Source organism: Chelonia mydas, chromosome 1 (assembly GCF_015237465.2).
Source record: "Chelonia mydas isolate rCheMyd1 chromosome 1, rCheMyd1.pri.v2, whole genome shotgun sequence".
NCBI lineage: Eukaryota > Metazoa > Chordata > Testudines > Cheloniidae > Chelonia > Chelonia mydas.
Window position 1 is genome coordinate 148356641 of NC_057849.1, and position 20792 is coordinate 148377432.

General features: G+C 42.0%; 1 protein-coding gene across 3 annotated transcripts in view; it reads right to left on the minus strand.

Annotated features, from left to right (window-relative positions):
• Positions 1-20792, minus strand: part of CFAP47 (cilia and flagella associated protein 47) — a 642446-nt gene that overhangs the window by 567941 nt on the left and 53713 nt on the right. For 2 of the 3 annotated variants that reach the window (XM_037902107.2, XM_043538024.1), the window contains exons 19-21: positions 16701-16778; positions 16019-16163; positions 4584-4678 (exon numbers count right to left, since the gene is read on the minus strand). In XM_037902107.2, coding sequence (XP_037758035.1) covers positions 4584-4678; positions 16019-16163; positions 16701-16778 — 318 coding nt within the window. Of the gene's footprint in view, positions 1-4583; positions 4679-13239; positions 13807-16018; positions 16164-16700; positions 16779-20792 lie in introns of those variants that run through there. The other variant, XM_043538025.1, reaches the window with a different exon arrangement.

Below are 20792 nucleotides of genomic sequence, written 5' to 3' on the forward strand. Positions count from 1 at the left end.
GTCAGTCTCTTTTCCTGATTTGTTTTACATAGCCTATACTATTTTATCCTTTCCCAAGTTTTCAGAAATTGAGCTTTACCCCTTCTACAAACAACGAGTTTTAAAAATTGACCCTAAATCTGCGCTCACTTATGTGGGATGCAATTTCATTGATTTGCATCTGGCACATTTAAAAATAAATAAATAAATAAATAAATCAGCAGTTAGAAGATACTGAGTGAAATCCTGGCCGTATTGAAGTCAACAGGAGTTTTGCCACTGATTTCAGTGGGGCCAGGATTTCACTCACAGGGTATGTCTACACTGCAAATAAAAACCTGCAGCTGGCCCATGCCAGCTGACTCACGCTCCCCGGGCTCAGGCTGCAGGGCTATTTAATTGCAGCATAGACTTCAGCTCAAGCTCTGGGACCCTCCCACCTTACAGGGTCCTAGATCCTGGCCTCCAGCCCAGAAATCTACACTGCAATTAAACAGCCCCACAATCCAAGACCCGAAAACCCGAGTCAGCTGAAACACGCCAGCCAGGGATGTCTCTTTGCAGAGTAGACATACCCACAGAGTATAGACATACTGAAGCATGCTAGTCCCTTTGGGATTTTTGCAAAAATAAGTGAACAAAACTTTAAATAGATATACAGAAATGAAAATCTCACACTGACTCGATGTAGGATATAGCTCTGAGGCATACCAGGTCTGTAACTGAAAAGGTAGTCTTGAGGGGGGTTGACTGATGTCAGACTAAATCTCAGGGGATAAACTGAATGTGACCAATTGCACAAAATAGCAAAAAATCAAATTAGCTCCACAACAGGAGGTTTGGTAACTTCAGAAAGGTCCTTGGTAAAAGCAGAGAGATTTTCCAAGATATTGGCATCTTGGGATGTCGACACTGTAGCACCATAGTACAGACGGTTCCTACATTGACAGAAGGGGTTTTTTCATCTATGTAGTTAATCCATATAAGCAGGAGGCAGTAGCTAGGTCGACGGAAGAATTCTAAGGAAGGATCTCATTATTAAGTGTAGACCAGGCCTTATTCACCCCATCAATAGAAAACACACGTTATATGCATAAGGAATGTACCACTGTTTTACTTGTAAAGGCTAGAACAAATTCATTCAGTAGAGAGGGCCAAATTCCATTTCCAGTTATGGTTAGTAGGCTAGTTTATAAAATGTAGATTATATACTACTTCCTCAATCCACAGCAAACATCCACCAATATCAACAGAAGGCTTGCACAAAAATCCAGAGTAGAATATGGCCTTTATAATTTGTGGCTATTATATATCATGTGTTCAGCACCTAATTTTGGCATTCAGTATCAGTATGCTCACCTGTAAGACTAACTACTTCTGCCCTTTGTTTCTCTTCCTTCTCCATCTTCTCTCTTTTCTTTTTCCTTGTCTTATCACTCCCTCTGTTCTTCCCTGCAACAAATTCTCAACTCTATGGGCTCTACTTCCACCCCTCCTTTATTCTATCCACTAACATCATTACTAATTAAATAATCAGTGTTGACATTAACATATCGTCATTGGGCTTTAAAGTTGATACCTCTGTAAGATTAATAGGGGGCAAGGGAATTCACCCCCCTGTCCTTGTGTCAGCCTGGCTGCAAATTCAGGATAAGACTATCAGTTTACGTTCACATCCGGAAGGTTCTCTGCAACGCTGAGAACTAGATTTTTTTATTTTTTAAATGAAAGCTTAAATTCTGTACAAACCAAGTATGTCACACAGACCATATGATTGAGATCTATAACTCTTTGGGCTAGATATTTAAAATCCATGAGCTACAGCAAGTATAAGACACTATTTCCCAAAGATTGAGAATATGAAGCCGATTGGAAAAGTATTTTAACAATTTTGAAAATCTTGCTCTATCAAAATTAAACCAAAACAAATTTAAGCTTTGTTACAGAAGTGAAATCTGTAGACTTCTCATATGAATTAACAAACCCACTCTGAAAGAAACTTGGGATAAATTTAGCAGGGACAATATAATAGGGGTAATAAGATTCTCTTGTTGTCCCACCCTGTTAGCAGCATTTAAAACACCACAGGGAATTGCATGTAAATTACTGCTGACTCACTGAAGCAGGAGAGTTTCATTAGACTCTATCATGAATGTAAGGGAGGTGAAAACAGCCCGCTGGGAAAGGAAGGTAGGGTCTCAGAGTGGCCCTAAAGGAAAGGAACCAAGCAGCCAAGTCCGAGGAAGCAGAGGTGGTCATTTATGTAAATGTTATTTTCTAATGACTCTTTTGGAAACAATGGATGACCTTTACTTAAAGCCTTAGGAGGAGTGATATTTTGCCTCCTCCCCAAAATCATTGCACCTCCAAGCTTATTTGACTTATTTCAAATAAAAATGGGAGGGGGGGATTCAGCCAATGCACAAGGCTTCTCTGCTACAGCACTGAATCCAAACGAGGTTGTAATTGCCAACATGCACATGTCTTTCAGCTCACTATTCTCCAAAACATGTGGGGTTGGTTAATTCCTAGGGTCTTCGGTAGGGTGACCAGGTGTCCGGTTTTTGACCGGAACACCCAGTCGAAAAGGGACCCTCGCAACTCCAGTCAGAACTGCCAACCGGGCCGTTAAAAGTCCGGTCAGTGGTGCTGCCCGACTAAGGCAGGCTAGTCCCTACCTGTTCTGACACCACGCTGTGCCCCGGAAGCGGCCAGCAGCTCTGGCTCCTAGGTGCGGGAGTCACGGGGCTCCATGCGCTGCCCCCACCCCGAGCACCAGCTCTGCACTCCCATTGGCTGGTTCACAGCCAGTGGGAGCTGGGGAGGCAGTGCTGCGGACGAGAGCAGCACGCAGAGCTGCCTGCGTGCCTCCGCCTAGGAGCCAGACCTGCTGCTGGCTGCTTCTGGGGCACAGCCTCGTCCATAGTGCCAGGACAGGCAAGAAGCCTGCCTTAGCCCCCTCGCGCCCTGCCCCCCGGGCTGTGCCACTGACCAGGAGCGGCTGGAGGTAAGTCCGCGCCCCAACCCCCTGCCCCAACCCTGAGTGCCCCCCCAACCTGGAGCCCCCTCCTGTACCCCAAACCCCTCATCCCCGGCCCCACCCCAGAGCCTGCACCCCCATCCAGGAGCCCTCACCGCCCCCAACTTCCTGCCCCAGCCCAGAACCCCCTCCCACACCCTGATCCCCTCAACCCAAGCCCCACCACAGAGCCAGCCCTCACCCCCTCCCACATCCCAACCCCCTGCCTCAACCCACAGCACTCTCCCACACACTGAATCCCTCGGCCTCAACCCCCCAGCCTGGAGCCCCCTCCTGCACTCCAAACCCCTCATCCCTGGCCCTAGCACAAAGCCCACACCCCCAGTCCAGAGCCTGTACCCCCTCCCAAGCCCCAGCCCTCTCCCACATTCCAAATCCCTTAGCCCCACCCCAGAGCCACCTCCTGTACCCCAAACCCCTCATCCCCAGCCCCACCCCAGAGCTCGCACCCCCAGCCAGAGCCCTCACCCCCTTCAGCACCCCAACTCACCTCCCCAGCCCAGAGCCCCCTCCTGCACCCCAACCCCCTGTCCCAGCCCAATGAAAGTGAGTGAGGGCGGGGGAGAGCGAGCCACCAGGGGAAGGAGAATGTAGTGAGTGGGGGCAGGGGGCTTGGGGAAGTGGCAGGGCTAGGGTGTTCAGTTTTGTGTGATTAGAAGTTGACAACCCTATCCTTAGGGTATGTCTAGACAGTGAAGAAAAACCTGTGGCTGGCCTGTGCCAGCCAGCTCGGGCTCCCAGAGCTTGGGTTACGGGGCTGTTTCGCTGCTGTGTAAACTTCTGGACTCGGGCTGAAGCCCAAGTTTGGGACCCTCCTACCTCACAGGGTCCTAGAGCCCAGGCTCCAGCCCAAGCCCGGAATTCTATGCAGCAATGAAACAGTCCCGCAGCCAGAGCCCTGCAATCCCAAATCGGCCTGGCACAGGCCAGCCTCGGATGTCTAGATGCTGTGTAGAAATGTCCTCAGTTTCCAAAACAGTGGTGAATGTGGGTTATATTACTTTATCATCCACACCTAATGGGTCATTTTTCTAATGCAGAATAGGCCCATGAGGGCTACTCAAATCTGCAATTCACTTTCCTCAAACGAGTCCATCAGAGGCCAAATTTCTCAACTATTAGGGCATGTTGCAAAAATCCTGTATTTTCATAGACATTTAGGGAGGTAAGAGTTGTGATGATAGCAAATTTGTTGGGCAATTTGTTGGAGGAGGCTGACGTTTTGAGACATGTTTCTCTCCCCCCCCACCCCCGCTTTGACTGTGCATAGTTTACATTTTTTCAAAAAGTACTTGGAGCCATATACTTAAACTTTTCATATAACTATGCAGAACAAAGTAAAAAGTGTGTAACAGTTACACAGACATGACTTCAGAATTCATTTTCTTAATGACATTTTCTCAAAACTATTCCAAGGCCACTATGGTTTAAATATTTGCTGGTTTTTACTACTTAGTACTTTTGTTACACAAAATATGTAGGATGTCTATTTTCTCTAATCATAGAAAATGTATTAAATGCATCCTTTAAAGTTATTGTCATTACTACTGCTTTATAAACTTACTTCTTTTGGTGTGAAGTACAACGAACATTGCAAAGTCGACTTCCCCTCTAACTCCACAGAATACAAATACGGCCTCGGAGGATAATAATCAAACGCTGTCAAACAAAATACAGAGATAGTTATGTGTTACAATAGTATATTCAAACCTTTGCAAAAGCTACCATACTACAAACTGATTCCCAATAGAGGGTAGACATAATTTCCTCTGTAATTAGGGCTGTCGATTAATCGCAGTTAACTCATGCAATTAACTAAAAAAATTAATCGCGATTAATCACACTTTTAATCGCACTGTTAATAATTGAAATTTATTTAAAATTTTGGATGTTCTTCTACATTTTCAAATATATTGATTTCAATTACAGCACAGAATACGAAGTGTACAGTGCTCACTTTATATTATTTTTATTACAAATATTTGCACCATAAAAATGATAAAAAAAATAGCATGTGAACTCCTGTTCTCACTTTCAGGTGACATTGTAAACAAGAAGCGGGCAGCATTATCTCCTGCAAATGTAAACAAACTTGTTTATCTGAGCAAGTGGCTGAACAAGAAGTAGGACTGAGTAGACCTGTAGGCTCTAAAGTTTTACATTGTTTTATTTTTGAATGCAGTTATTTTTGGTACATAATTACATTTGTAAGTTCAACTCTCAACATAAAGAGGCTGCACTACAGTACTTGTACTAAGTGAATTGAAAAACACTATTTCTTTTATTTTTACAGTGAAATATTTATAATAAAAAATATAAAGTGTGCACTGCACACTTTGTATTCTGTGTTGTAATTGAAATCAATATATTTGAAAATGTGAAATATCCTAAAATATTTATATAAATGTTATTTTATTATTGTTTAATCGTGTGATTAATCTCACAATTAATTTTTTTAAATCGCACAATTAATCACAATTAATTTTTTAATCACGCAACAGCCTTACTTATGATGTATTATGGCTGAATTCACTATTTTTTACTTGTAAGATATAGTCTAATCCTGAGAAGTGCAGATCACCAATAGCTTCCATTAAAGTCAATGGGATTTGGGGTTGCCAGTACCTCTGAGGATCAAGCCTTTCATCATTGTTTTTTCTTTTTAAAATAAATGCTTCCAACAAAAATACTTAAGTAAAAATAATGAAAACTAATACCACAGAAGAAGACTATTTAGCGTAATTCTGTGTTGCTGAAGATACCACCACATAGCTGTACCTTAGCTCAAAGGGTTTCCTGTCTACCCTCTAAAGCAGTGGTACTAGAGTCAATGCATGACCTACCCCATGCACATACCAGCTGTTTATGCCTGAATCTCTAGAACTTCCACCATTTAGTTCCTGGATTACATAAGCAGGAAGAGCTCCCCAAAAAGCCTATTAAAATTTATATTTAAAAAAGAAAAGAAAAAATAAATATCCCACTGCTGTTACGTTATTGGGCTCTTACGGCTCATTGGTGCTTCTAAACTCTTTTTTCATTATCATAACATTAATCACTTGTTTTTTTTCCAGAAGGATTTTGAGACCAGGCCCACACTAAAAAGTTATATCAACCCAGCTATATCACTCAACCCTGGAGCAATGTAGTTAAGCCAATCTAACCCCTAGTGTAGACAGCACTAGGTCGACAGAAGAATTCAGTCAACCTAGCTACCGCCTTTCCAGGAGGAAGATTAATTACAGCAACGTGAGAACCCCTCCATTTGCTGTAGCAAGTGTCTACACTGAGGGTATTTCTACACGGCAACATAAGCCTGTGTGAGAGCCCAGGCTCAAGTCTAACCCCCCTTGCATCTACACTGCAATCGCACTAACCCAGGGCTTGGACCCAGGGTCCCAGGACACTGCAGGACTGGAGGGTCCAAGCTTGATTCAAGCTGGGATCCCGAGTCCAAGACCTATTTCTTTGCCGCTTAGATGCAGCCCCGCTTGACGCAGGTCCTCGGAGTCATCCAGAAGTATCCCACAATTTCATGGGGTTACAGAGGACTAAGGAAGTTGTCCCAACAATCTGCAATCCACTCTACTGAAAATGGAAGACACACACCCCTTTGTGAAAATGGAAGACACACAGCCCTGCAAATCTGTGGATATCTGCATTCGCGGACCATTGTTGTAGATCATGAATAGGATGCAGATACAAATTTTGTATCCATGCAGGACTCTAAATATAGGGTCTCAGTCAGGGAAGCAGCTATCTGCAGCTCATAGCCTATGAGGCTGCTTCCCCACCTTCGAGATCCTACATTCCCTCTCCCCCCCTATATACAGAGAAAGGGCAGGGGAGTGGGGAAGTGAAAGATCAAGACAAGCAGCAAAATCCCCCATGCTGACTTACTTTGCAGAAACAGCTGTCTCCCTCTCCAACAGACCTGATACAGCAATGAACTCAGGAGAGATTTCCTAAATTGCTTGGCTGCTTAAAACATGGTGATAGGAACATGGGGAATTTTGCTCCCTGTCCTGATCTATCACCTCCCCTTACTCTGTATACGGAGGGAGAGGAAATGTTGGATCTTGAAAGTGGGGAAGCAGCCTCTTAAGTTATGAGCTGCAGACAGCTTCTTCCATCTTCTCTGGAAGTAGGATCTCAAAGGCGGGGAAGTCCAAACCTCTCACTATGCCATGGTCGCTGTACCTCGACAGAGCACTGAAACTCAGAACATACAACCTAGAAACCCATTTAAATTCAGCAACCACACCACAACTTCTGCCTAAGGGAAATGAAATCCACTGGAGAGGGATCTCCATAGTACAGAAGAGATTCAGGGACAAATTTAGCCCTCACGCTTATGTGTCTTGCCCTATGTATTTGTGAAGGCACAATTTGGGCAAGAGCTGATCCTTGACCCTTAGGTTAACAGGATAGGCTCATTTAATGATGCTTACTGGGTGCAACAGCAGAACTAGAAGTATCGAGAGCCACGAGTTTATATGACTGCATAAGGCAGCCTTGTACCATATATTACTACCTTACCCACATGGTATCATGCATTTTATGCAATTCATCTTGCATGCTGCACTCTGTACCATGCACCCTATGGCTTGTACCATGAAATTTGCACCCGATCTACCGTGCACCCCATTTATTCAGATTCAGCTAATACCAGTGAAAAATTCATTGTTTTTAATTGCACTGTCAGTTCATCAGCAAGAACTGAAATTGTCACTGCGTCACCCCTCTGCACTTCCTTGCCAACTGCCACCAGAAAAGCTTCCAAACTTTGTATTTGAAAAGTCAATGGAGAAAGAAATTAAATGCTAGTGCATACAGTTTGAAGGGAAATGAGAAAGGCAAATTACCAATTTGGAATGCATTTAGATTTCTTACTGATGAAAAGGGAGATACTGTGGCTGAGTATGTTGCATGTGTGACATGCAAAAAAGTCTGTACTTTTATTAGCCCTAAAACTGGTACTTCAAACTTACTTAAACATAAATGTAGACCAGAATCAGGATCCAGTTTGCTGAAGATATTCACTAAGAAATGTGTCACTATCACACAAGACACGAAGACAAATGAGACTCAGGAACTACTGAAGTTTGTAGCAACAGACATAAGACCCTTTGAGGTAGTCAGTGGCCAGGGATTCCTTGCATATTCTCAATGTTTGATTAACACAGGTGCCAAATATGGTCAAATGGATGCACATGCACTAATATCACATTCCACAACATTAGCCTGGCATGCTCCACTTGTGGCAGAAGAAAAAAGAAAAATCTCCATGGTGCTGAAAAACATTCTTGGCACAGTGGGTGGAGGGGTTACCCTCAATCTGTGGACGGAGATTACAGAAAGGTTGCCTATTGGGGAATAACTGTTCATTACATAGAGCCACAACAGTTCGGAATGGTGGAGCAGGTGCTTTGTGTGACTCAGCATGACAGTGGGAAATCAAAAACTGCAGAGAACTTTCTTTTGGCTGCTATTCAGGCACTCAGAATATTTGATATAAACAGTATTATCAAACAGATGATTTTCATTATGGACCGGGGATGGAAAGTGGTTGCATCCCTAAGTCCTATGTGCAAATAAGCTGCTCAGTGCATATTATAAATACTACACTTGATCATACTACCAACCTGGGAAACCAGGAAGAGGAAGCAGTAACCTAACTGATCCACGCATGCCAAAATCTCATTACTTACTTTAGGAGATCTGGACTTCAAAACAGACTGAAAACGTCTCTGAAAGGAGATGTAGAAACATGACGGAACAGCAAACTGCTCATGTTTCAGACAGCTGAGGAGCAGTGGGACAGAATATATGGAATTCTGACAGAAAAGGGGGATACTCAACTCACTGATGCAATGCTCAAGGTCTAGTGGTCAATGCTAATAGAGTTCCTGCAGCACTTCAAGGAAGCATCAGATGCACAAGAACAGTCACAGCCCACTCCCCTCTTGGTGCCCATTTGGTACAAAAGGCTGAAAAAGCATCTCCATCCTTCTAACACTGATGTATATAGTCTAAGTCAACTCAAATCCCAAGCTTCGCAACGTCTCATTGAAAACGTTGAAATCAAGCCTACGCACAGAGTAGCAGTTTTCCTGCACCCACAAATGAAGGGGATGAAAGTTTTCAGTGAACAGGAGGGACAGGAATTTTATCAAGGGACCAAGAAGCTTGTCTTATTGCAGGAGAAAAATATTCCTGCAGTGAATCTTATGCTTCTTTCGTCAGTTACACAGACTCCATCACCAAAGGATGACAATGGTCACATACAGAGTTTGAGGATTCAAATAGCAATTGTGGAACTGACAATGATGAAAATGACAAAGAATGAAGATGTGTTGTCTCCACCACTTCAACAGTTGTACAAGCAACTTTCCCCTTCTCAGTCGAGTTGCATGATTTGTGCATTCCATCCTTGCATCTAGTGTGTGACAGGTCACCCTCAGGGTGCCACCTGGAACTGAGGTATAGCCGAGCCCTCTGTCTCATCAATCTGGGTTCCCTCTTGCACTGTGACAAGCTGCAAAGCCCTCCAAGCTGGCACCAACATCCACATGCAGGGACCACACCCAGCTGTGTTCATGAATGTTCTGGCCAGCCATTCATGAACCCATAATAGAAAGGCTAAAACCAAAATATGCCCAGCTCCCCAGCCTAGGACCCCTGTACTGTCCTGCACTGGTCAAAAACCTGACCAGAATGAAATTTATTACCCAGTCTGCCACTTCTACAAAGGAAAGTGGACATGCACTAACACTTGCTCCTGAGCCGAGACTTTTCCCTTTGCACTTCAACCACCACACAATGTTTTAGGTAAAATAAAATCTATTTTTCTGTAGTTAATTTATTTTGTAAGTGGTAAGCAATAGTAAACAAACAGATCAAAGTAGATTATCCTAAGAAATAAAACAAAACCACAATCTAAGCCTAATATACTCGTCAGGATTTGAATCACGCAGTATCTCACCCAGTTAGACAGTACAAGCAGGTTAGCATACACACAGGCAGGCTTCCTTCTTTTCTGCCTGGGACCAGAACTTCCCCTGCCCCCAGTTCAGTCTTTTTTCCTCCAGTACTTTTAGGTGTGTTGCTGGGGGGAGAGTGAAATCCAGTCTTGTCATCACTTCTCCTTTTATATTGTCTTCCCGCTTGATGGAAAGCTCTTTTGCTCTGACCTGGGTCAAACAGTTCCCATTGTCCAGTGCTATCTCTGGGAGGTATCTATTGTACACAGTTCCTGGGGTAATCCTTATGCTTGTGTGCATTTCCTCAATAAGCCATCAACATTGTTTGGCCTTTTTACTGTTGTACCTGAAAGGCTGCTTGTGGGTGTCCTCAACCTCGCAACATGTTTCAGTAGCACATAAATAGCCAAACTTCATAACTTCATTTAGAATGACAGCACATACAATCCAACAGGGTATTAACGTTTAACAGAACAAGACATACAGAATGATGCCTCACAAGGCATCTTATCATAATTCTATGACAGTGATGAATATGGCGTGTTGCTTTCGGGCACAGATGGTCACACAGTGCACTCTCCAAGAGAGCCTTCTCAGTCTCTGATCACGCAATTAATGAAAATTGTAGTTCACTCAAGCCAGAAACTGTGGATGATTTAATGTTTTTACACGGTAACATTTCGAAGAAAATGAGCTGTCCCAAGGAAGACTTCTAAGACGAAATCCCGCAATTCAGGGTGGGTAGATAGCCCCGCAGTGCTTAATCTGTATTGGACAAGGTGTCAGGGCTCAGCCCTGGCAAGCCCGGTACAAATTAAGCATTGGCTGGGCAGCCAGAGAGCACCTTCACTGCCCTCCTATGCCCCTCAAGGCTGCACTCCCTCCTCGTCCCTAACCCTTGGACCCCCCTTCTATGCCCATTTGGGGAAACTGACATGAAATCATGGAGCACCTGCTGCCGTTGCTCCTCTCCTGCCACACATACACTTACGGTGGCGCAGAGGGTGACCTGCCAAGCCATGCCAGGGCTCAGCCCAAGCAAAAATTAAGCACTGTAGCCCTGCGATAGTATTCCCCTTGCATGCTTCCACAGGGAGAACAGACACTTTGTCCCTTGCATTATCTGGACTAGTGAGAGTATCATCAGCTTTAGTTACCTCTTTATCTGCAAGTCACACTGGGTGATGCAGATAATCCCACAACCTAGTTTTGGGGGGCGGCTCTGTGATCAGTTAAAAAACCCAAGCATCCTACCAGAGGAACTAATGCTCATGGCTTTCTTTTCTTACCGGTAAAACATTGCACGACATGCAGCAAAGAGTTTTATTGATTGAGACTTCAGTGGGGTTTTAAATCAATGGAATATTGCAGACCACAGCAAGAAGAGTTGAGCAGGAAGCCTGGAGACTGACAGTTACAGGACAAACAGGAAAAGCTCCCTCCTCAGCCTGACATCCCAGCTGTTGGGAGAAGACCGCAAACCCCAAGTGATAAAGGCAGGAATCTGGATGGAAACACACTGCTAATTTCCTCAACACATGAGCCACTACAGGGGGACACTAACCTTAAGTCAAAGAGCTGGTGGTTGGTGCAAAAACTGAGATCTCTGAGCTCTAAGCATGGTGACTTTATAAATCACAAGCTAAATAGGCAGCAGACTTTTTTATTTTATAGTTCAGTTTGTGATTTTGAGCATTATTGGCTTGAGACATTTATTATATTATTTTTAATATAAAAGGCTATTTGTTCTGATGCCTGTTGTAATAATAAGATTGATGTTTAAAACAACAACAACAGTGTGCACATTTATTAAACAATATAACTTTCTTATATAGTACACACGCGCACACACACACACACACTCCTCCTGAAAGGCACTGTGAGATAGCATGTTGCTGCAGGCGTGGTGAGGATACAGATAAAAGAAAGTGCGGATCGTGGGTCAGATACAAGTTGATTCTTCTGGATGTGGATCCACATTTTTGTATCCAGGCAGGGCTCCACAGCTCAGGTCATCATCAGGGATTCCCTCTAATTTTTCCACACATGTGCGGAATGTATTTTGTTATGTGCACCAATATGGAGGTGATAGTGGGGCCAGAGATGAGGGGCTCAGGCAGAGAATTGGGGGCAGGCAGTGAGGGCACTGAGGTGGAGCCAGGGATGCGGGGTCTGGGGTGGAGGAGGGTGCTCTGGGGCTACAGCAGGGAGAGAGGACTCTCTCTCTGTCCCTGCAGCAGCACCTGGGCTGGGGTTGTGGGGGGGAGAGGTGCCTCTCCCCGCTGCAGCACCTCGGGGCTGAGGCCACGGGATAGGCAGCACTCCCCCAGCTGCGGCAGGTCTAGGCCGGGGCTGGGCTGGGGCTACGTTGGGGCTGCCCCCCCCCAGCCACCGCGGCAGGTCCAGCCGGGGCTGCGTTCAGGCTGACCCTTCCCTGGCTGCCACGGCCAGGAAAGTTCCCTGAGTGCCTGCACAACTCTAAATAGGCTGCTGCTTGGCCAAGCAGCTTATAGGGAACTTAGGTCCCCATTAACCCATTCTCTTCTGATCACCGATATGCAAGCACACTATCCGAGAGCCTCCTGGGTTTGCAACAGGATTGGTGAGCTGTTCAAACTTCCTGCAACATGCAGGGCGGGCAGTAAAGTTTTCCCAAAGTGCACCACAGTCCTAGAGCTAGAGTGGCCAAAATCTGGGGGGACATTAAGGACTCTGGAATAACGTTACTTTGACTTGGGTCTGTACACAAAGCACCTAGGTTTGAGCAGAGGAGAGGGGGGAAGAAAAAGTCTTAACATAGGATTTAAATACAATGTAGACATCCAAGACTGGGGTTTTCTAACATGGGTCAGATGACTCAAGCCCTACTAACCCAGGCTTACATTGCAGTGTAGACATACCCTGAAACACTACAGTGGCTCAGCTGTAATGCTACTGCTGTGCCACTGCAGCGTTTCTAGTGAAAACATAGCCTGACTTACCTCACCACAGCAACCACCCAGTAGAAATCCTATTTAGCATTTCCGCAACGCCCAAATGTAAAACAAACAAAATACAAATGATTGAAATATTTGAAAACCAAAACTTAAGTGAGCATTCATTTGGGGGGAGGAAATTCTTTTCTTGTATTCACAGAAAAGTCTTCTAAAGGAAAAAAATATCTTGTGCAAACGTTTCGTGCTCATGCTAAATGTCTTTCTTTGGAGAAAATGAAGGGAAACCAATCAAACAGATTTTGGCTCTTTTGTAATAATCATTTTTTAAAGAATAATCCTGCTATCTAGACAAACACAACACACAATAAAGAAGGAAGGAGAAAAGATAGATAGGAAAGAAACTGCTGTCTTTCTGTTACTTCATTCACATTCTGTGGATAAGATACATAAACAGGTTGGTCACAAACAGGTTGCATTAGTCTCTGAATCCTGGTGCACTTTTCCCCCATCTGAGGAAACAACATCTGGGATCTGACTTGCATGCTGTGGTCTCCTCCCACTGGCTCTTCTTCATGCTGGAATAAACTTGCTTACTCTCCCTTAGCCTGCCATGCTCTTTATAGCAATAATACAATGAAATTAAATCAATCCCCCAAAAAGGGCAAAGTTTTGAACCGATTAGACAGAAGATAGAAAGATAGGAGAATGAACAGAAAGTAGAGCAGAGTTAAATTACACACTACGAAAGGGGTAGAAGGAATGCTAAACCTGGCATTATAGGAGACCCAGTAGTCCTCACAGCAATGACATGACATCTTTGATGTTCTTAGAAAGGGTCTTTCTGCTTTCCCAATGCTCCATTTGTGGCCTGGATGCACAGAAAAGTCACCACAAAGGTCAAAAGTCATGTTTACATTGTTGGTGACAAGATGTCCTGAAAAGCCCTGTGCTTCTTCCCCAACATGTCCAGAAGAGACAGACAATTAATCAATATTTTCCCAAAGGTCCAACTCAAAACAGTTGCAGGACTACCAACACTGGCAAACCCTTCCTTTTCAAGAAACTGCTAATCTATTTGTATGCCAACTTTTAACCTGAGATATTATATTACCACCTTCATAAAAAATCTACAAGATTCAATTTACATGTTTTTCTTTGGCTCCATTCTGTGCATTATTCCAACAACAGTTCTATGAAAACTATCTATCTGTTTTGGGTTAAGATGACCCTTTTAAAGCCTTAAATAGCACAGGTTTCAACTTAACTTTTCAAAGAGAACTCATGAGAGTATGCCACCTCAAGAACAGAACTCTGCGACTCTGGGCCTGTGAAGGGTGGGTGACTGAGTGAGACTGCACTGTGATGAAATCTTCCAGAAGCAGAATTCAGGTAATTTCTCCCTTCTTTCATAGGTACCATCTGCCAGGATTCTCACTCTGGGACAGTGAGTTACTTCTAGACAGTGTTATAAGCTGGGTTAAACCTTGTTAATGGTTGAGTTAAAATGTCACTGAAAATTATGTGTCAGTGTGCCCTTCCTTTAAGAGAGTTGTAAGAGACAGTTAAGGGGGCCACATCTAAAATAAGGCATAATGGAGTCTGCCCAGAAACTAGCAATATGTGGGTGGAGTGTATTGTTCTGGGCATTGTTCTGATCAGGTGAGTGGAAAAAGCCTAGCTGGAGAAGGGAGGCAGACAAGACACAGACACAGATTGGTGACAGAACGAAAGCCAATCATTAACCTATAAGCACTGTGTGATCCTAGAGGAAGATTCTTCTGGGTCTGATGCCGGCTAAAGAGGCTTGGAGCTGTAAACAAAGATGCTATCCACTGTTTTTTTATTCATCCTGCATTCAGAGAAGCACGTCTTTGTACATTCCTTACAAATCAACAAGAACCCATCAAAGAAAATAGCAGAAAATAGTCAATTTCTAGTCCCATTTGGAATATCCCCAGGACCCGAAACTTGACTAGCACTCAGGGGCAACACTATGTCTCAAAAGAAAATGAGCCATGACAGTACACAACAGAGAACATACCAACAACAGGGTCAGAAACTGACAAGTAATTGAATATTCCCTCCTAAAACCACCTATATAGTAGGGATAAGATAACACCTTAAGTTTTTGGAAGCACACCGAAAGACACATCATCAAAAGCTAAAACTTTCAAAATCTGGCAAACTTAAATGAAAGGCATCCAAAAGAGAAAATAAAAAATCTAGAAGACAAATGAGTATGGACTTCCTTGCTTCAGAAATAGATTTTGCAGAACTGAAACAACAAAGCTGGATTTCTCCCTACAAGCCAAACCCAAACATTAATGCTTTGTAAACATCCATGTGAACAGCCATCCTGTGGCTGTCTTGAGCGGAAATTCCCCTGCCACTAACAACAGAAGTTGCTCAGCCCTAACTAGCATAAGCAAAGACAATGCACAACTGCAGACTTGCCAGCCATCTCATAGCCAAGACAGGTACAACAGACATCCACTAAAAGTAAAACACAGTCTCTTGCATGACATTACTACTATAGGAATTAGTATTTAAAAAACAGTTGTGTGATATTTCTAAGGTCTTTAATTTAAGCCATGTAGAAACTGAGACCGTTAATTGTTCATTTTGTGAGGAAAAACCTCAACTGGATAGGTATAAGGTTGAAAAGTTAGCATAATGCTGGAAATCCACCTTCACATTAAGAGGGAATCAAGAACAGGACTACAACATAACCTTATTTTATGCTTGTTAAAAAAATAAACTTGGCTTATAACTTAGATTTTTGGCACTTCTCTAGCATTATCTCCAATGCATTTGTATTATTTCTGTGGAACAGAGTCTTGTTTTGTATATAAAAAGTAGTCCAGGCAAGGTAAAACTAATGTCATTTCACAGGAATAGTATAATATCTTAATTTATATTAAAGGCTAAGAAATAGCAACTACTTTATACTATGCCTTTAAACTTTCTATACAACAGTGAATCATTAAGATTTTTATATGAGAAGAACTGCAGGTTGGATTTCTTTTACTGATATCATATTTTTCTATTAATTACAATTCTGAAATAACAAAAGAAAGTACCTGACTGGTCTTTGAAGTTCAGTGTAAAGTCTTTATATTTGGATAAATCAAACTCCACCCTTGCATGTGCTACTCCTTTGTTTTGAAGCAAAAAGGGAATTCCTTGGGTGGAACCAGCATAAACACCATGGAAGTTGAAGGATTCCTGTTAAGTTTAAGAAAAAACAATGTAAGAGCGTTATAAGGTCATATATATACACCTGGAGAGTACTTTAAAAATACTGCAGTTCAGAGATCCATAAGTTATCCTATATTAACTGGAAGTCTCAGTTCATCAACTGCCTATCCAGCTCCTTTACTGGCCCTAGGTCTTTCGTGGGTGCCAAAGACCACATCTTAGGAACCACTGCTATAATCCCTTTGACTGTACCACTAGTGAAGTTTTTCAAATTGAGTACCATTTTTCAATTAATTAATTTCATTCTATTTCTCCTCTTTTCCTTCCTTCATCATTGTAACCTTTACAAACTTTGTGTTCAGACAGTTAAATCCCTCAACTGCCACAGGTATATTTAATTTTTAAATCTCTCTTCACATTCTCCTCAGTCCCTGAAAAAATGTGAATAACTAAGGAAGGAAAATTCTGACACCTGACTGCAAAAGTAATAATCAAATAAAATTAAACACTACAAATCTTACCTAGAACTAATAATTAGTGTAATAAAAGATAGCTTATACTTACTACACTAATGCTTATTTCAGGGGCCTCTACAGAGCCACCAATCCTAAATTCCAATACTTTTCCATGGCGGACTGCTACCTAGTGGAAAGAAAAGTAAAACTGTGAACATTGTAATTACTACATTACTTTGCCATCACAACTGTTCCATTACATTATGTACTCTATAGTGAATGACAATTAAAAAAAAAAAAAGACAGCTTTAAATAATAGACAACAGAAAGACACAGCCATGGAATTCTACTGCATAGGTTCCCATGAAGAGAACTTCCCACATTCTAAAGTTATTTTGATATGAAAATATTATAATGAAGTCTAAAAGTGCTGTATTGGTTTCTATAATGTACACATGCAATGTTTCCAGTGGGTTATGGAGTCATTGGGTAAAAGTAGCAGTTCTGTTGGATACCAAGCAAGACAATGATAGCCACTACCGAAGGAGGGAACTAAATTGAAGAAAAGAGCAGCTCTTTGCAGCCAGGACAGAGAGCAATATGGGAGGGAGTACACAGTTGTTTTCTATGGCAGGCGGGAGCTGGGTGGAGGAAATCTGTTCAGTGTGAGAAGGAACTGGCAGGTACGTTTCTTGAGACAAGCCACAATGGAAAGAAACAGGTATTACAGCTAGGTCAGGAGAAGTGCTGCAGCTGCCTCAGGTTTCCAAGAAGTAGTGGAAGTGGAAGGGAGTGGGTGGGCGTTGGGTTTAGATAGTATGGTGTAAGGGAACAACAGCAAGTGGAGAAAACAGCAGTGGGATCAGAAGATGTGGCCAGGTCTGGGCATATGACAGCATCTATTAAAAATTATCTGAAATCTGCCCCTTTTTTCTTGATGCAAGATGAATCCAGGAAACTTATCAGACTCATGTACAAATCAAATCCAGATCAGGTATTTATTGCATCCCTAATCTCAAATCAACCTTTATAACGAAGCACTCTCAGAACTCAGTTTCCTTGCAATGCATACAAACAGGAGACAAATAATCTAAACACTTTTCAGTAGTCTAAGCCCTGTCACTCTAGAGAACGTGAGAGTAGATCTAAGAACTGAGGCCAGTGCTCCATTCTCCCACCACAGAATACAAATAACTTCCACGGTTTTCTGTGTGACTTACTTGTACCTTGTGCTTGGAGAACAGAGCCTTGAAATATAAAGTAGTATTTCCAGGCCACAGGTGTAGCCTAAGTGGCTATTTTTTTGCACTAAATGAAATGGAGCAAACTAATTTACTGACTGAAAGTTTCTATCCTACAATATACCCTTTATAAGTCTCTTTATTACAAAGAGTTTATTCACCTAAACCATTAAAAATAACTGTAATCAAACCAAGTGATCACTGTAAGTGGTAGACCTCAATATTGATGCAAAACTGATTAATAAAATTATCATAGTTTATTCTTATGATGTTGGTTCAATACAAACTTGCCTGTGCCTTTACTGAATTTAAGAAATACTAACAATTTTTTTTAAAAACACACAATTATTAGAGAAATAACGTAAGTTTATGTTTTCAGTTGATTATTTAATTATATGAAATGTTAATGCTATAGAGATTCCTATGAAAAGTTCATTCAAATAGTGACAGGCTCCCAAAATGTCAAAGGAAGATAACCCCTGAGTCAATAAACCTCTATGTGTGTTTACACAGACTTTGAAATGCAACTTTTATAATGTCTATCTCCATTTTAACTTTCTAGACTATCATGCTGTATGCATTGTTTTTAAAGATTTAGATTAAGTATTGGTTATTATGCTTTTATATAAAATATATAATAGAAGCTTTTAAGTGCAAGTTGTAAATGTACTGCAAATGGCAGATCTTAAACCTAAGAACCATTGGGTCAAAATGGCCAGAATATCAGCAAGATTGTCTGATCAAAGTGCAAAGCACATCCCCCTAGTATGAAGCAGAATCTGGCACAGAGATTAATTTTATCCCAAGCAACATATTTTATCAGAATATTTTGAGATGCATTGTGTTCTCAAAAGCCAAGAAAGTGAGTCTTTCCTCCTTCCCTTTTCAAAGACAATGCCTAAGTTTTAAAACCCTCAGAAAGAATTACAGAAATACTAAAAATATTTGCTTTTAGAGGTAATCTAAAGTCTTCATTCCTCAGATGTAAAGGAGAACATTTATGGTTGTGAAATGATTTGTACAAGGCCTTTCTAATTTCTAAATTCATGTTGCTGCTTAAAGATGAAACCCCTTAGTTCCTTAAATGCATCAATACGTTTATTTTGTGATGTTAATTTGCATCTTAATGAAAGCCTCATAATAACTTCCTAATGTCACTGTAATAAGAATAGGCAATATTTTATGTACAAATATAGCAAGGTCATTTGATGTTATATCTAGTTACTAATAGAATGTAACCCAAGTAAAAAATATTGATAAGAAAATTAGTTATCTGGCTATGCTTAAGCAATTTATTTACTAAACTCAGAAAGACATGAGGTACCTCTCCAAAGCCTGCTAAGAAGAGACAGTGCCTTCTCGGATGGCTATTTAAATTTAAAGTCACTGTCTTTAAGAATTAAGGTTAAAAGATTACTTTGAGAGCTGAAAGACTATATAAAATATAAAACTTTTGAGATTCATTTAAAACAAAATTTCATCTCCTATGAAACCTGGACAGCACTGAAGGAAAATATCAGAAAATGGACTAAATAAAAAGAATTAAAACTCTAAGGGCATGTCTATTCGACTTACAGATACTGCAGTCATTACTGCAGGGGCTGATGTCCATACTACCCTCCTACAGTTGGTGGTATGTGACCTCACCAGGAGCGCTTCCACCAACTGAACAGAGGCACTGTAGGGGGCTGAGAGCCAGGGCTCTCAGATGCGTGGAGTTCTCTGCCAGAAAGCCAGCTGCCCCCACCCCCTGGGCTCTCGGATCCCTGCTCCCAGCTGGGAGCAGCCACCTGGGCTTCTTAGCTCCCTGACTGGGGAGCCTCCGGGCACCAGCCCAGCTGGGAGTGGGAAGCAGGGGGCAGATCAGCTCTAGCTTCCTGGCTTTCTTGTCAATTTCATGGCTCCAGACATGAAATTGACAAGATACCCAACAGCTGATGTAAGGAAAGCAGTGTCTACACAGACACTGTCACCCTAATTACACTGACATAAGCCCTATGCCTCTCGTGGAGGAGGAGTTATTATGTCAGTGTAGTAGAGCACTTATATTGGCGTGACAAGGCTATAGTGCATACACTGACAATTAGGTCAACGTAAGCTTCCTTACATCGACCTAACTGAGTAGTATAGACCAGGCCTAACTTTCAAGTTATGAGAATTTCCTGCCACAAAGATAAAGGCAGTATAACCATCAAGTTGAGGAAAAATTACAACCCTATATTGCCTATGTAGTAGCACATTGCATATGTAGAGCTGAAACTGCTAACAAGGCAATCCCATTAAGTTGTTGAGCCAATGAAAGGCCCACAACAGTTAATATTATGAATCCTTCCCTCCTCCAGTAAGGTTGTGGAAGGAAAGACTATAGACACTGTGCTGCTGGTTGCTCAGTTCAAAATTTTCTCCCATCCTTTAGCTTTGCAGCACTCACCACTGCTCATCCTGTTCATCTATACAAACAAACAACTAACAACAGTAACATTCAGAGAACAGAAAAGAACATATAACAGCATCAAGAAGAAGAAACCTTCCAGTTCAGCACGGTTTCGTCAGCATTGTGGGTGACATGAAACTTGCCAAAGCTCTGCCAAGGAATGATATTTAAATTGCTCTTGTAATGATTTTATGAAATATTGAAATACTATTGCAACTTAAGATACTAATAGATTGTATTAATATGACCTACTACTCGGATAATCAGATCTTGTTAAACATAAGATGGTGGACTGTGTATACCTGGAAAGGAAACAAACTCACCTGGATAAAAAGAGAGAAATAGTGGGATTTAATTCAGATTTAAGATTCTTGGTACTCATTAATTGCCTATCTCAAGACAACTCCTTGAATAGCTTCTTTTATGTAACTGATATAATCTCTTTGGTTTCATAGGACTTAAGATTACTCTTTTTTCCTCATTTATAAACTGTTTGGGTTATCCATGAAAGAACAAACCTTCAGTT